Source organism: Myotis lucifugus, unplaced genomic scaffold, assembly GCF_000147115.1.
Source record: "Myotis lucifugus unplaced genomic scaffold, Myoluc2.0 scaffold_19, whole genome shotgun sequence".
Lineage (NCBI taxonomy): Eukaryota > Metazoa > Chordata > Mammalia > Chiroptera > Vespertilionidae > Myotis > Myotis lucifugus.
In genome coordinates, this window is record NW_005871067.1 from 3,223,837 (window position 1) to 3,239,377 (window position 15,541).

The 15,541-nt window shown below is 43.0% G+C and overlaps 1 protein-coding gene and 1 pseudogene across 17 annotated transcripts in view; one reads left to right on the top strand and one right to left on the bottom strand.

Moving 5' to 3' along the window:
• Nucleotides 1-235: 235 nt before the first annotated feature.
• On the bottom strand, nt 236-5,062 carry LOC102427091 (annotated as a pseudogene).
• Nucleotides 5,063-5,999: 937 nt separating this feature from the next.
• ZMYM5 (zinc finger MYM-type containing 5) overlaps nt 6,000-15,541 on the top strand; it is a 42,207-nt gene continuing 32,665 nt past the window's right edge. The window contains exons 1-5 of one of the 17 annotated variants that reach the window (XM_023751143.1): nt 6,119-6,159; nt 7,051-7,123; nt 7,211-7,345; nt 12,132-12,630; nt 12,871-12,964. In XM_023751143.1, coding sequence (XP_023606911.1) covers nt 12,223-12,630; nt 12,871-12,964 — 502 coding nt within the window. In that variant the 5' untranslated portion in view covers nt 6,119-6,159; nt 7,051-7,123; nt 7,211-7,345; nt 12,132-12,222. Of the gene's footprint in view, nt 6,212-6,240; nt 6,425-6,627; nt 6,760-7,050; nt 7,346-11,325; nt 11,417-11,758; nt 12,006-12,131; nt 12,631-12,870; nt 12,965-15,541 lie in introns of those variants that run through there. The other 16 variants (XM_023751144.1, XM_023751145.1, XM_023751142.1 and 13 more) reach the window with 16 other exon arrangements.

Sequence of the window (15,541 nt, forward strand, 5' to 3'; positions counted from 1 at the left end):
ACTCGTTAGTCGGGACACTCGTAAGTCAAAGCCCCACTGTATTTGCATATTAGGGTTTTATATATATATAGATTTGCTATGGAAACTGGATTATCATCTGAAAGACTTGCATTTGCGCATCTAGCACAGCAGAATCTCTATCCAGTGGTGAGTGCGTCAGTGGATTACGGGTACGAATTCCATGCTTTGCTTCATAGGCAGAGAGCAACTCGGCACCAGACCAGGGCTCCGACCCTCACAAGTTAGCTTTCTACCTTTCAGCCAGGTGAGACCCATGCTGCATAAAGGTGTGAATCGCATCCTTAGGCTTCTGGGCATTGTACTAGTCCAACAGATCCTGGATGCGGGCCCCATAGTCAGGAATGACAACGCTTAAGTTCTTGACTGCTTTCCTCTGGATGAACAGCTGGGCATCCTTCAGGTGGCCGGCAATGTTCTCACACAGGCGTTTCCTCTGCTCCCCGTTCAGTACACTCGTATAGAACGTCCGCACCTGAGAGATGCTATCACCATTGGCAGTGTTGTAGCGCCGCACGTCCCCGAGACGCAGGTGCTGCTCTCCAGGGTGAACTTCGGCTGTTGTTCTGGGGCACTAAGCTGTTGGGGTAGTAGTTGGGAGCACCACCCTGGTGGTCGACCATGCACATGGAGCCGTCATGCTGGTAGTTGGCCACTCGAGCACGGTAGGGACAGTTCACAGGGATCTGAAGGTACTTGGGTCCCAGGCGGTGGCAGTATCAGGATAGAAAAAAAGGCAGCCCTGAAGCATCTTGTCAGGGCTGGGCTCAATGTCAATGCCATTCGGCATGTTGCTCGGGTCGAAGGCCAACTGCTCAACCTCAGCAAAGTAATTGACTGGGTTCCGATTTAAGACCAGTTTACCAACTGGGATAAGAGGGTAGTCCTTGTGAGGCCAAATCTTGGTAACATCGAATGGATTAAATGGAGAACTTTCTGCCTGACTGAAGGTCATGACCTGGATGTAAAAAGTCCAGGAGGGGGGCAGAGAAACAAAGATGGCGGCATAGGCAAACACCGGAGATTGCTGCCTCGCACAACCACTTCAAAAATACAAATAAAGACGAAATGGACATCACCCAGAACCACAGGAAGGCTGGCTGAGGGGAAATTCTACAACTAGAAGGAAAGAAAAAAGCACACTGAGACTCAGAGGAGGTGCAGTGCCCAAGTAAAATACAAAGGTGCGGAGGTGAGTGCGGAGCGGGCTGGCGGCTGAGGGCGCGGTTGTCTGTTTCAATCGGGAGGGAGTCTCAGGCTCTGGGCTCCAGTTCTGGGTGAGTCTCTGGGGACCCAGACTCAAATGGGAGAAGCGGGACTGTCTGGCATCGGTCAGAACTCGAGGGCAGCTTTCTTTCCGAGGTACTTGCAGCGGTTGCTGGGACACTTGAGAGGCAGAGCCTCTGGGGACAGGATTGAGAGCAACCATAACTGCTCACTCTGCCCGCCCTGTTGATCCCCTGGGACTCGCCCCACCCAAGCCTTGCACGGAGGCATTTGCTGGTTAGCCTCAGGCAGAGGCTAGATTAGCGCCGCCCTAGAGATCCAGGACAGAAGTTCTCCCACTGCAGACACAACTGATTCTCACAGCCAATTGGTCTGGAGGTCAAATACCTCCAAGTGTTACCTACTACAATCAAGGCTTAGCTACAACAAGACTGTGCACAAAGACCACAAGGGGGTGCACCAAGAGTGTCTACCTCAGGTAATTGGGACACTTAGCACAGAAAGCCACTCTATCGACACAGCGAATCATAAAAAATGCCGAGACAAAGAAACAGGACACAAATGACAGAAATGGAGGAAAGCAGGCTGCTGGATATAGAATTCAAAACCACACTATTGAGGTCTTTCAAGAGTCTTCTAGAGACTGCCAATAAACTTAATGAGATGTACAAGAAATCTAATGAGACCCTCGATGTTGTGATAAAGGACCAACTAGAAATTAAGCATACACTGACTGAAATAAAGAATATTATACAAACTCCCAACAGCAGACCAGAGGATCGCAAGATTCTCGAGCACGGTAGGGACAGTTCACAGGGATCTAAAGGTACTTGGGTCCCAGGCGATGGCAGTATCAGGATAGAAAAAAAGGCAGCCCTGAAGCATCTTGTCAGGGCTGGGCTCAATGTCAATGCCATGCGGCATGTTGCTCGGGTCGAAGGCCAAAGTTTCTGACAGCCCTTAATTTAAATTATATCTACAGAGCTTTTCTCTACCAACTTAACTTACCTCTGGCTTTGCATTTACAGGTGCTTAACACAAGAAGGATGACTAGAATTTAAATTTTAAATTTTGTGTGACATTCAATTTATTGAAGTATATGTTATCAGATGAACACATTCTTTTTTAAAAATCTTTATTGTTGAAAGTATTACAGATGTCCAGATAAATTTTTTTTTTGTTTTCCCCACTGACCTCCTCCACCTCCAATAAACGGCCTCTCCTTTTGCATTAACCAGTATTCAAAGATTTGAAATATGAAGAAGCAAAAAACACCCAACTGGAAAAGCAAAATGAAAAAAGAATCCAAAAATATGAAGATAGTGTAAGGAGCCTCTGGGACAGCTTCAAGCGTACCAACATCCGAATTATAGGGGTGCCAGAAGATGAGAGAGAGCAAGATATTGAAAACCTATTTGAAGAAATAATGACAGAAAACTTCCCCTACCTGGTGAAAGAAATAGACTTCCAAGTCCAGGAAGCACAGAGAACCCCAAACAAGAGGAATCCAAAGAGGACCACACCAAGACACATCATAATTAAAATGCCAAGAGCAAAAGACAAAGAGAGAATCTTAAAAGCAGCAAGAGAAAGAAACTCAGTTACCTACAAGGGAATACCCATACGACTGTCAGCTGATTTCTCAACAGAAACTTTGCAGGTCAGAAGGGAGTGGCTAGAAATATTCAAAGTGATGGATGCCAAGAACCTACAACCAAGATTACTTTATCCAGCAAAGCTATCATTCAGAATTGAAGGTCAGATAAAGAGCTTCACAGATAAGAAAAAGCTAAAGGAGTTCATCACCACCAAACCACTATTATATGAAATGCTGAAAGGTATCCTTTAAGAAGAGGAAGAACAAGAAAAAGGTAAAGATACAAATTATGAACAACAAATACATATCTATCAACAAGTGAATCTAAGAATCAAGTGAATAAATAATCTGATGAACAGTATGAACTGCTGATTATAATAGAATCAGGGACATAGAAAGGGAATGGACTGACTATTCTTGGGGGGGAAAGGGGTGTGGGGGATGGGGGAAGAGACTGGACAAAAATCGTGCACCTATGGATGAGGACAGTGGGTGGGGAGTGGGGTGGGAACTGGGAGGAGGGGAGTTATGGGGGGAAAAAAGAGGAACAAATGTAATAACCTGAACAATAAAGATTTAGTTTTAAAAAAAAAGTCCAGGACGGGTAGTTGCCTGTGGCGATGGCATTAAAGGGACCCTGAGCCCATAGTCAGGATCTTCATGGGAGAGTCTTGCTGCATCTTCAACCAAAAGGTTTTTGATGCCCTGGTCAGTCTTATAATGGAATTTGCAATAAACAGCCTCTCCTTTCGCATTAACCAGCTTGAAAGTATGCGACCCCATATCCATTCATGTGCCTGTGTCCATCTGGAATCCCCCCGATCACTGAACAAGAAGAAGGCAATGCAGAGACTCAGGCCGCAGGCTCCAGAAGTCCCAGACCATGTCTGGGTCCTTCAGGTGCATTTGAGGGTTTCTCTTTTGGCTGTGGATGAAGGAACAATATGGCATCCCTGATGAAGAAAATGGGGGTGTTGTTCCCAACAAGATCCCAATTATCAACCTCTGTGTAAAATTTCACTGCAAACCCACGAGGGTCGGCTGAGCCCGATTCTCCAGCAACAGTGGAGAATTGAACTGCAATCGAACTCTTTCCAATATGCTCGAACACCTTCGCCTTGGAGTATTTGGTAACGTTGTGCATGACCTCAAAGTAGCCAAAAGCCCCTGCTCCTTTAGTATGCACGACTCTTTTTGGAATCTTCTCCCGGTCAAAGTGAGCCATTTCATCGGTGAAAACCACAGCTTGAACCAGGAGGGGCTCCTGTTGTCATAATATTACGTTTGTCCCCTATTGGAATACCAGCCCCAGAGGTGAGGACATCAGGTTTCTGTGTGTTCCACTGCTCCTTCCAATGCTTCATCTGGTTGCTGGCTGGGTCCTGGGAGTCCCCCATGGCGTCAGGCTTGGGTTGCAGAACGTTGCAGGAGGCCTCGGCACATGCCACCTTCTACAGCCAACGTGGCTACTGCCCCTGTTTATCTTAATATAAGAAAATGTATTTAGGAAATGAATTTTGTGTGACATTCAATTTATTGAAGTATATGTTATCAGATGAACACTTTCTTTTTTAAAATCTTTTATTGTTGAAAGTATTACAGATGTCCCCATTGTTTTACCCCACTGACCCCCTCCACCTCCAACCAACCCTCCTACGTCTTCACCACACTATTGTCGTGTCCGTGAGTTATGCATATATGCATATAGATTCTTTGGTTAATCTCTCCTCACCCACCCGCCCACCCCTGCCTTCCCTCTGAGATTCATCAGTCTGTTCCATGCTTCTGTCTCTGGATCTATTTTGTTCAACTGTTGTCTTAAAATTTCAACATTCTCTGATAATCGCCATTATCAGGGAAAAGAAATGTTACCAATTTTTCATCTTTGAAGAGTATCCAATTCCAGAGAACGGTGAGCAAGGCAGTACTTCAGAAAATACATGACATGTGGCTACTTAGCCTAACAATTTAAAGTTTCTGACAGCCCTTACTTTAAATCTACAGAGCTTTCTCTACCAACTTAACTTACCTCTGGCTTTGCATTTACAGGTGCTTAACACAAGAAGTATGACTAGAATTTAAAACAGTTATGAAAATGTTGGAATTACCTTTTGTTGCTTCATTTATTTCCAACCAATAATTGAGGGCTGGTAATAAAATATTGGTGACATTAGCAATGTCCATGAAATATAGCACTGTGTATACAAGAAACCTAGGACTCTCATCAACCTATGAACATGCTTTTGTCTTAGATGATTTGCGTCTGTTAACTCAATAAACCTGTCTTTATCCTAAGTACTCAGAAGTAATCAATTGGGGCTCAATCTGTTTTTTACTTAAACGGTGTTATCTGTGTTTCAAGACATGACCAAATGGTGTTTGACCAACTTCCATTAAATCCCACTCGGCCGCTAGGGGGAGACGCAGGCGGGCGGCGGCGGCACCCAGAGACCCGCAGCGGGACCGGCTCCAGTGGCGCCCCCAGGGCCTCCATCTTGGCCTTGGGGAAGGGAGCGGTGTCTGGGTCTCCTTGCCGTCTCCAGTCCCTGGGCCCCACACGGGCGCTGGGAGCAGGCTGTCCCTTGGCCGAATGGCACAGCGCGGCGCAGCGGAGTCAGCCCGGGGACTCGTCGCCCAGCCCCACAGACCCGGTTCCGAGTGGTCCCGACAAGATGGAGGACGCCGTCTCCTCCCGCAGCCATGACGGGTGGTGGCGGTGCTCCTCACGGGATGAGGCGCGGGTGGACGTGCGTCCGCCCCAGATCGCTCAGGGACGCCTTCGCCCGTCGCCCGACCCGTTGGCCCGGGGCCTCCAGCCTCCAGGATTTGGACACGAGGGCGTAGGGGACATCGAGGCAGCGTCCCTCCCCGGGCAAAATGCTGGGAACCGCCGCGGCGGACTGGACGCCCGGGCCGAGCGAGGGCAAGCGGTCCGGTCTCAGTGTCCCGGACTCTCCGGACACAGCAACTTCCTGCCCATAGTCCAGCGACCGAGCTCTTGGCCACGAGGCGGCAAAACACGGTCAGGGGACAGGCCCGACCGACCAGGTGGGGGCGGGGCAAGGAGGCAGGAGACGGCCGGGCGGGCTGGCGGGGAAGCGAAGGCCGAGGGTGGGACCGATGCATGATGGACAGCCTCACGGGCCATCCCTTCTAGGGATTCCTGAAGGAAGGCAGATGTAGCCAATGGACGCGCCCCGGGCCGGACCTCCACTGCAGCCATTGGGAGCCTGGGAGGCAGGGCCTGCCCCGGCCTGGCTGCGCTGTCGCCGCCTCCCGCTCTCAGAGGTAACCCGGCGACTGCCTGGAGTGGGCTGGTGCGTTCGCCCTGGGGAGTGGGTCGGGGAGGGGGAGCCGCAGCCAGAACCGGTGAGGCTCATCTCCGGGGTCTTTGCATTCCTGGCCCGCCGACAGCCTCCAGAGGCTGAGATGGGCGAGGGAGGCCTTCGGAGCCTCTCCCCGGCCCGGGACTAACCTCTGCGGCGCGGCTGCTGTCGCCACTGGGCGTCGGGCCCAGGGGACTAGTCGGGTTCCCGTGCGGCCTAAGGGCTGCGGGCTCGCGGGCGAGGCCAGGCGGGCCGGGTGAGGACGCCGGGCAGTGACGCCGCTGGCATTTTCCTTTCTGTCGGGGGAGCGGTTGGGGAGGGGCGCCGGGTCCTCCCTCTCTCCCTGGGCTGCGCAAGAGCTTGGGGTCCCCAGTTTTGTGGGCGACGTTCCGCGTCCGCTCCAGGGCCTGCTCTGCGCTCCCCTTCAGGTCTTAATGGGGCGCGATCTCGTGGCGGACGGGACGGGGATGGGTCGCAAGGCTCGGACCCAGGGCAAACGCTCGGGACCAATGTGGGAGATTTCAGCTCTGTGGCGACGTCTGCAGCCCCTACCCGGGCGCCCGGAGTGATGCGGGTGGGTCCGTTTGGGAGGTAATGCCATTATTCCATTTCCCTTGCTGGCGTCAAAGCAACGTTTGCCCCGCTCGCGTCCTTTGAGCTGGCCGGGTGCCTCCCCCCCATTCTGTACTTTGAGGGAACAGACGCAGCTCCGTCTGGTGGTGCGATACCAGTTTTTAAATTCTGGTTTCCCTGCTTCACTGGGGATGGGGAAGGCAAAAGAGCCCTGAACGCCTTTCTTCTATGTCCCTCTGCAGGGTAGGAATTATACAGCGTCCAGGTTGGCTGTAACTAAACTATTTTTCATCTTTTCTCTCCTTCTAGGACCAGGAATTACTTTCTGGCCAATCTGGTGACGCTTTGGCAGAAATTAAGAAGGAAAATATCCCCCTTAAGAGTAATTTAACCCTGCTTTTCTGTTTCATACATTGAGTGCAATAGTACAATGTTGTTCTGTGTGATTTATCTTTCTGTTATCTTGAAGGCAAAAAGCTAATTGCTTGGATGGACCCTATCACCAAAGCCCTGCCAGGCAAACACCTGGGAAAGTGCTAGGAGTGGGTGCCATTGATGCTTAATACCACTGATATTCTCTAAAGTTCCAAAATAGGACTTAAAGGTAGTTAGTTCTATTTTACAGGTTTTGTATTTAATATTTTTTTCTTTCCAATGAATACAAACATTTATTTTTGTTTACTGTTGGATTAACAAAATCTGACTCTCCTATTTTATTTTAAAGTTCATGTAAAGACTATTTTTTGTATGTGTCTGTCTTTCATTTGAGGAAAATGTATTTTTATGTACCCTTCTGGTTCCCAATCAGCATTACATCAGGAGGTAGATAGTCTAGTTGTCACAGTACATAGTTCCGAGCTCGACCACTGAATTGATAGGGACCACCAGATCCTTCCATTATGAAATGAATGTTTTTTCCTTGTTACCAGAAAGTAATCTACTTGGTGTTCATTTTTTTAAAAAATACTTTTATTATTAATTTCAGAAAGGAAGGGAGAGGGAGAGTGGGAAAGGAAGGGAATGGAAAGGCACAGGTGTACTCCGAGGAGGTTAGAATGCCTTTTTTGCAACTTTCAAAAAGCACATTTTAAAAAACTATGACACCAAGATATACATTTAAAAATGATTAAAATGGCAAGTTTTATGTTTTATATATACATTTAGATATAATTGTTATGTACATTTTTTAGACATAATGCTGTTGCATACTTAATAGACTACTATACAGTGAAAGCATAACTTTTATTTGCACTGGGAAGCCAAAAATATTGTGATATTTGCTTTATTGCAGTGGTGTGTAACTGAACCCTCAATATCTCCAAGGCATGCCTATAAAAACAACTATGAGATGAGATGTTACTATAAATAACTAAGTATAATTGGGCAAAGTACATATATATATAATATATATATATATAATATATATATACTTGTGTTAGTTTTTATCTTTACCCCTAAGTAGACATCCTGTTAACTTTGCAAGGGGTTTATCCATTACTAGAGATTTGTATCCATTACTAGAGTCCTGCTTCAGTTTCTTCCTTTTTGTATAGTGGTAGTAAAATTTTGTATCAACCTTCTCTGTGTAGATTTTTCTTTGATTTTACATAATTTGATTTTACATTAATTTTCATTGTATCATACAAAACTAAATTCAATTAAACATTAATTTGTAGATGAATGAGATACTATAAGTTATGAAAATGTTTAAGATTAATTAGACAATTGTTGAAATCCTAGGATATAGGCCAAAGATTTGTCTAAATACTGTCTCATGCACAATGATTTAACATTGTTTGCAGTCTTTCATATGGTCCAGGCATGTTCAGTTATTTCAATAAAAACCTTGGAGTCAGCCCTGACTGGTTTGGCTCAGTGGATAAAGCATCGGCCTATGGACTGAAGGATCCCAGGTTCGATTCCAGTCAGGGGCATGTGCCTTGGTTGCGGGTGCGTCCCCAGTAGGGGAGTAGGGGGTTGCAGGAGACAGCTGATTGATGTTTCTAGCTTTCTATCCCTCTCCCTTCCTCTCTGTAAAAAATCAATAAAACATATTAAAAACAAACAAACAAAAAACCCTTGGAGTCATATATTATCCCCATTTAGTTTACAGTTTAGAAAACTAAAACTCAGTGTCACCGCTAATTATTAAATCCATAATGTTTTCTCCGTTTTTGAATAATATTTTAGAAATAGTAGAAACTTTTCTGTAGTCTTATGTTTATGGAATTAAGAAACTGTTAGATGGTTAAATTAAATACACAATGGCTTTTAGTAGTGGTTAACTTTTTTATTATCTGGGATTTTGAAAATAGATGAATACTTAAACTTTTTTCCTTTTTTAAAATATATTTTTATTGATTTCAGAGAGGAAAAGAGAGGGGAGGTAGAAACATTAATGATGAAAGAGAATCATTGATTGGCTGCCTCCTGCATGCCCCCTCCTGGGGATCGAGCTGGCAACCCCGGGCATGTCCCCTTGACCGGAATTGAACCTGAGACCCTTTAGTCCACAGGCTGACGCTCTATCCACTGAGCCAAACCAGCTAGGGCTTAAACTTCTTTCAGAGGTAGGTGACTGCAGTGAGCTGAACATAAGGAAAGAATGTCCTTTGTATTTTCATTGAGAAGATTGAGGTAGGTCCTAGGACATAGCAGCCACAAGAGTCTACTGTGCAATTGACTATAGCTCTTTTCCAGAAATTGTTCTTTTCTGTTTTACATTTATTCAAATGAAGAAAGGACTGAGAGAGTTCGTATATAACAGTTCTTATATTTCATAACTCAGTTGAGGCTAAATTATTGCCTCTTGCCTTTGAAAATCAACCATATACTAAGTTTACTGAAGAAGTGTTGACCATGATCCCAATTTTTGTGTTTATTTTGTAACCCTTCTATACTGGTCTCTTAGATTCATTATTTCTGCATCTTTGAAATAGACTTATTTGAATGTTAACTTTTTTTTAAATGAACTAGTTCATTGTAATAAAAGAGAAGTGATTTTAAAAAATTGTTTTATATATTAATTGCATATAACATAATGGTTATGAGATAGATTCTGGAGTCAGATTTCTTGGATTTGAATCCTGACTCTATCCTTCTCAGGATTGGAGACTTGGACAGGCCATGTGGATTCCTTATCTTCTGAGTCTTAAGTTTCCTAATGGGTAAAGTGGGAAAAAAAGAATAGTTCCTACCTTATGTAAGCATTAACTAAATATATTATTGACATAGCACCTATTACATAACTATAACTATTATCAATTAAATTACTTGGGAGAATTTTAGAATAGAAATGTTACTTAGCATTTCAATATGAGATGTTTAAACACCCATACAGTTCCCACCTCCTTCACTCTCGAGTTTCTAGCTAAGAAAATTGAGGCCAGCATGGATAAACTTAACTAAGTTTTCCACCTATCATTTCTACACTAATATATATTCCAGTTATGCCTACTTTTTTCCCTCTGGCCTTTGAAATAGAGGTGATTTCTATTCAAGATCAATTTCACTGCCACCTGTGCACATATCCACATCTAACTTGCAAGAGCCTTGCTTTATTGATTATTCACTTCTCCAGATTCTTTTTTTTTTAATCCTCACCCGAGAATTGAGGGTATTTTTTATTTTCTTTTTGTTTTTAAGAGGGTATTTTTTCCATTGACTTTTGGAGTGAGTAGAAGGGTGGGAAGTGGAGGAGAAAGAGAGAACCATCGAGGTAAAAGAGACTCATTGACTATTTGCCATCCATGGTGCCCAGTCAGGACCCGGGATCGAACCTGGGACTTTTTGGTCCTCTGGTCCACTGAGCAAAACCAGCTAAGGCCAGATTCTTTCCTTTATCATACCCAAGTGCGTAGTAGGTACAAAGAAGTGTTTGTTGAATATAACAGAGTGGTTAAGAATTTGGAGTCTGGAATTAAAGTCCTATTTGAGCTTATCAAAAACAATTTAGTTAGCTTATCTTTCCTGATCTGTAAAATTGATTAAATTATGTCTATACAGTGGGGCCTTGACTTATGAGTTTAATTCGTTCGAGACCAAGCTCGTTAAGGAGCTTGTTAACTCAAATTACTCTATCAACTCAATGCAAAAAATCGGCTGAGAGACAGCTGGTAACTCAAAAAACTCGTTAGTCGGGACACTCTTAAGTCAAGGCCCCACTGTATCATGGGGTTTATAGAATTATACATAGAAAGCACAGCATGATGTTTGAAGATTACTGCACAAAAGGGCAAAAGTGATTCAGAAAGATTTAATCATATAGTTATATTGGAAGTAGAGAATTTGAAAAAATGACAAAAGATTAGGGAAATAGGGATTGGACAACGACAGTCATTTTAGCAGATAGTATACATAGTAGATTGATTATATTTGGAGTGTGGATTATTAGTACTTGATAAATTATTTTATTGCTGTTTTCTGTTCTTTTTAAAAATATATATATTTTTATTGATTTCAGAGAGGAACGGAGAGGGAGAGAGAGAAACATCAATGATGAAAGAGAATCATTGATCAGCTGCCTCCTGCATGCCCTACACTGGGGATCAAGCCTGTAACCCGGTCATGTGCCCTGAACAGCAATTGAACTGTGACCTCATGGTTCATAGAGCAACGCTCAATCATTGAGTCACGCTGGACAGGCGTTACTGTTTTTTATTTCAAAGGAAGACAGGTATTTTTTTCCCTATAAAGGGTGAGTAGGTAATTGAGTACAGAAGGTCCTCAAAAATGTTTCATTATGAGGTCAACCAAAGGACTTGTATGCATGCATATAAGCATAAGCAATGGATGCAGACAACGGGGTGAGGTGAGGGCAAGACTGGGGGGATGAGGGGATAATGGGGCGATAAAGACATTTGTAATAGCTTAATAAAACATTTAAAAAAATGTTTCATTATAAGATTGATGAGATGCTGTAGGAACCAGCTGTTGTTTATATCCTATGGTTATATCAATTAGCCTATGGTAAAATTGGTTTCCTTAAATGTTTTGCTTAAGGTAACAGAACCTATTGATGCTAAAGAAGGATTACTCTTAGTTGAGTAGATGTTCTTTTAAGATTTGACTTTGGTTGGTGGTCACACAGTACAATATACAGATCTTGTAGCATAAAACCCCACACCTGAAACTTATATGATCATGTTTACCAATGTCACCCCAGTAAATTTAATTAAAAACATTTTTTAGGGACTACCAAAAATTGTATAAATTTTATCGAACTGTGAAGAAGTAAGCATTAATGGAAGAGGATAAGCAGAATGGTGACCAATTTTTTCCCTAAATGTTAGATTAAAATCACATAAGAATAGAATTAAAAATATCATTTGTGCTAGTTCTTGCAATAATAATATACTATAACTTTTTTTTTCTTTTTCTGTCTCTTACAGGTTGTTGTTGTTGTTTTTTGTCATAGACACATGTTCAGTGGGAGAATTGGACTTGACTGAACAGACTTCTGTGTTATTAGGGAGTAAAGCCATGGCAACTAGTCTCACGGACGTAGGAAATTCATTTGGTCATCCAACTAGTACTTTAGTTAATAGATCGAGAAACTCATCGGTGCAAGACGATGATGATGATGTTGTGTTTATTGAATCTAAACATCCTCCTTCAACTTCTTCAGCAATAGTTGATCAAAAAAATTTTATATTTGCTTCATCAAGAAATGAAAAACTACAAGGAAATGATTCCCTAATTCCTTCCTCAAGAGATTTGGCTTCCCAAAAGGGATATATAAGTGAGACTATTATTATTGATGATGAAGAGGACATAGAAACAAATGGAGGGAAAAAGAATTCTTTCAGTTTTATTGAATGGGGACTTCCAGGAACTAAAAACAGAACCAAAGATGTGGACTTCTCCACTTCCAGTCTTTCAAGAAGAAAGGTAAATGTAGGAATGGGTAATAGTGTTATCACTACAGAATTGACTCTGAAATTCAGATTGCTAGTGTTAACAACCTTAGAAACAGGTATAAGCTCTCTGAATTATGGGCAAGATATGAACTTAATGATTACACTTGTAGCATCACTATAGAATACCAACTTGGGAGATGTCGCTAAAGGACTTCAGCCAAGTAATTTTGGTGTTAATATACAAACATACACCCCATCTTTAACTTCACAGACCAAGACTGCAGTAGGACCTTTTAATCCTGGTAGGATGAATGTGGCAGGAAATGAATTTCAGAAAGGAGGATTTGCGACTCATCATAGTCCTGGTAAGCCATGAGTGATCTACCCCAAGTGAAAACTGTTGGCTGTTATTTTTACAACCCATTTCATTTATGTTCTATATGTGAAATATTTTCTTTCTCTTGACTTTCAGGTTATGATAGCATATTTTACTTAATAAAACTGTGCAGTCTACTTGGTCTGTGATTTTCAGAAATTTAATCTATTATACCTATCGTAGTTTACATCTAAAGTGGTTTAATTGAAAACCTCCATAACCATTACCATTGACCTTGTTTACTAGTGTCTATTTTAATGTAAAAATCATAGAATAAAAAGGTGTGTTGGCCCTGGCCAGCTTGGCTTAGTGGATAGCGCGTCAGCCCACAGACTGAAAGGTTTTGGGTTTGATTCTGGTCAAGGACATGTACCTAGATTGCAGACTCCATCCCTGGCCTGTAGGCAACCAAATGATGAGTCCCTCTCACATTGATGTTTCTCTCTCTTTCCCTCCCTCACCCTCCCTTTTACTCTCTCTAAAAATCAATGGAAAAATATCCTTGGGTGAAGATAACTACAACAAAAAGATGTATTGAACTGAAGGGGAATATAATGTAATATTATGTAGTAATTGACTTATATTTTAGTTATAATTATGTAACTTGAAATTTCAATTTTTGCTTAATGTGTTTATTTTGAGACTGCTTGTCTCTGATTTTCATTTTTAAATCATCATTTTATTGCTTAATTTGAAAGGTTTCTTGCTTTAATTCAGAGATCTATACTTTTAAAAGTCTTGTTCTGAAAAAATTAAGATATAATGATAGTTTTTTAAAACTTAGCAAATCCTTTTTGTGGCTTTTTCATGACACGTGGGGTTTTTCTTTTTCAAATATATTTTTATTGATGTCAGAGAGGAAGGGAGAGAGAGACAGACACCAGTAATGAGAGAGAATCATTGGTCAGCTGCCTCCTGCACTGGGAATTGAGCCCGCAATCTGGGCATGTGCACTGACCAGGAATCAAAGCATAACCTCCTTGTTCATAGGTTGAAGCTCACCCACTGATATTTGAGTGTTGATTTTGTTATCTGCCGAATTCATTTATTAAATCTAGTAGTTTTTTTGGTGGCGTCTTTAGGGTTTTCTATGTACAATATCCTGTAATCTACAAATAATAATAGTTTTACTTCTCCTTTCCAATATGGATGCCTTTTATTTCTTCTTGTCTGATCACTTTGGCTAGGATTTGCAGTACTATCTTGTAAAGGAGTTGTGAAAACAGACATCCCTGTTTTTAGGGGAAATGGTTTTAGTTTTTGCCCATTGAGGATGATGTTTGCTGTAGGTTTGTCATATATGGCCTTTATCATGTTGAGATATGCTCCCTCTATTTCTGCTTTGCTGAGAGATTTTATTTAAAAAGGGTGTTTGATTTTGTCAAAAGCTTTTCCTGCATCTATTGATATGATCGTGGGATTTTTTTAATTTTTATTTTTTTTAAATATATTTTTATTGATTTTAGAGAGGAAGAGAGAGAGAGAGAGAGAGAGAGAGAGAGAGAGAAACATCAATGATGAGAGAGAATCACTGATCAGTTGCCTCCTGCACTACTGGGGATCGAGCCCGCAACCCAGGCATGTGCCCTTGGCTGGAATCAAACCTGGGACCCTTCTGTCCACAGGCCGACACTCTATCCACTGAGCCAAACCAGCTAGGGCTGATTATGTGATTTTTGTCTTTCAATTTCTTTATGTGATGTATCACATTTATTGATTTGCGAATATTGTACCAGCCTTGCAGACCTGGAAGAAATCCCATTTGGTCATGGTTTATCATCTTTTTAATATAGTGCTGGATCTGTTTTGCTAATATTTTGTTGAGGATTTTAGCATCTAGGTTCATTAGGGATATTGGCCTGTAAATCTCTTTGTAGTCTCTTTATCTGGTTTTGGAATTAGGATAATGCTGGCCTCATAAAAAGAGCTTAGAAGTTTTCCTTCCTCATGGATTTTTTTGGAATAGTTTGAGGAGGATAGGTTTTAGTTCCCTTTGAAGGTTTGGTAAAACTCCTCTGTGAAGCAATCCGGACCAGAACTTTTGTTGGCTGGAATTCGTGCACCAGTGGAGTCCCTTGTCCTGGCCTGCGGGATTGGGCTGAAACTGGCTCTCTGACATCCCCTGAGGGGTCACAGGTTGTGAGAGGGCATAGGCCAGGCCAAGGAACCCCACCAATGCACAATCGGGGCTGGAGGGACCACAGGAGAGCTCCAGGATGTGTCCAGCTTGTCTTGCTCAGTCCTGATTGGCTGGCCTGACCCCAGCAGCAAGCTAACCTACTGGTCGAAGCGTCTGCCCCCTGGTGGTCAGTGCACATCATAGCGACTGGTGACAGGTTGACTGCCCACTGGTGGTCAGTGTACATCATAGCAAGCGGTCCAGTGGCCTTAGTATTGTAGCGAATGACCTAGGACCGTGGTCGGCAAACCGCGGCTTCCGAGCCACATGCTGCTCTTTGGCCCCTTGAGTGTGGCTCTTCCTCAAAATACCACGTGCAGGCGCGCACATACAGTGCAATTGAAACTTCGTGGCCCATGCGCAGAAGTCGGTATTTTGTGGAAGAGC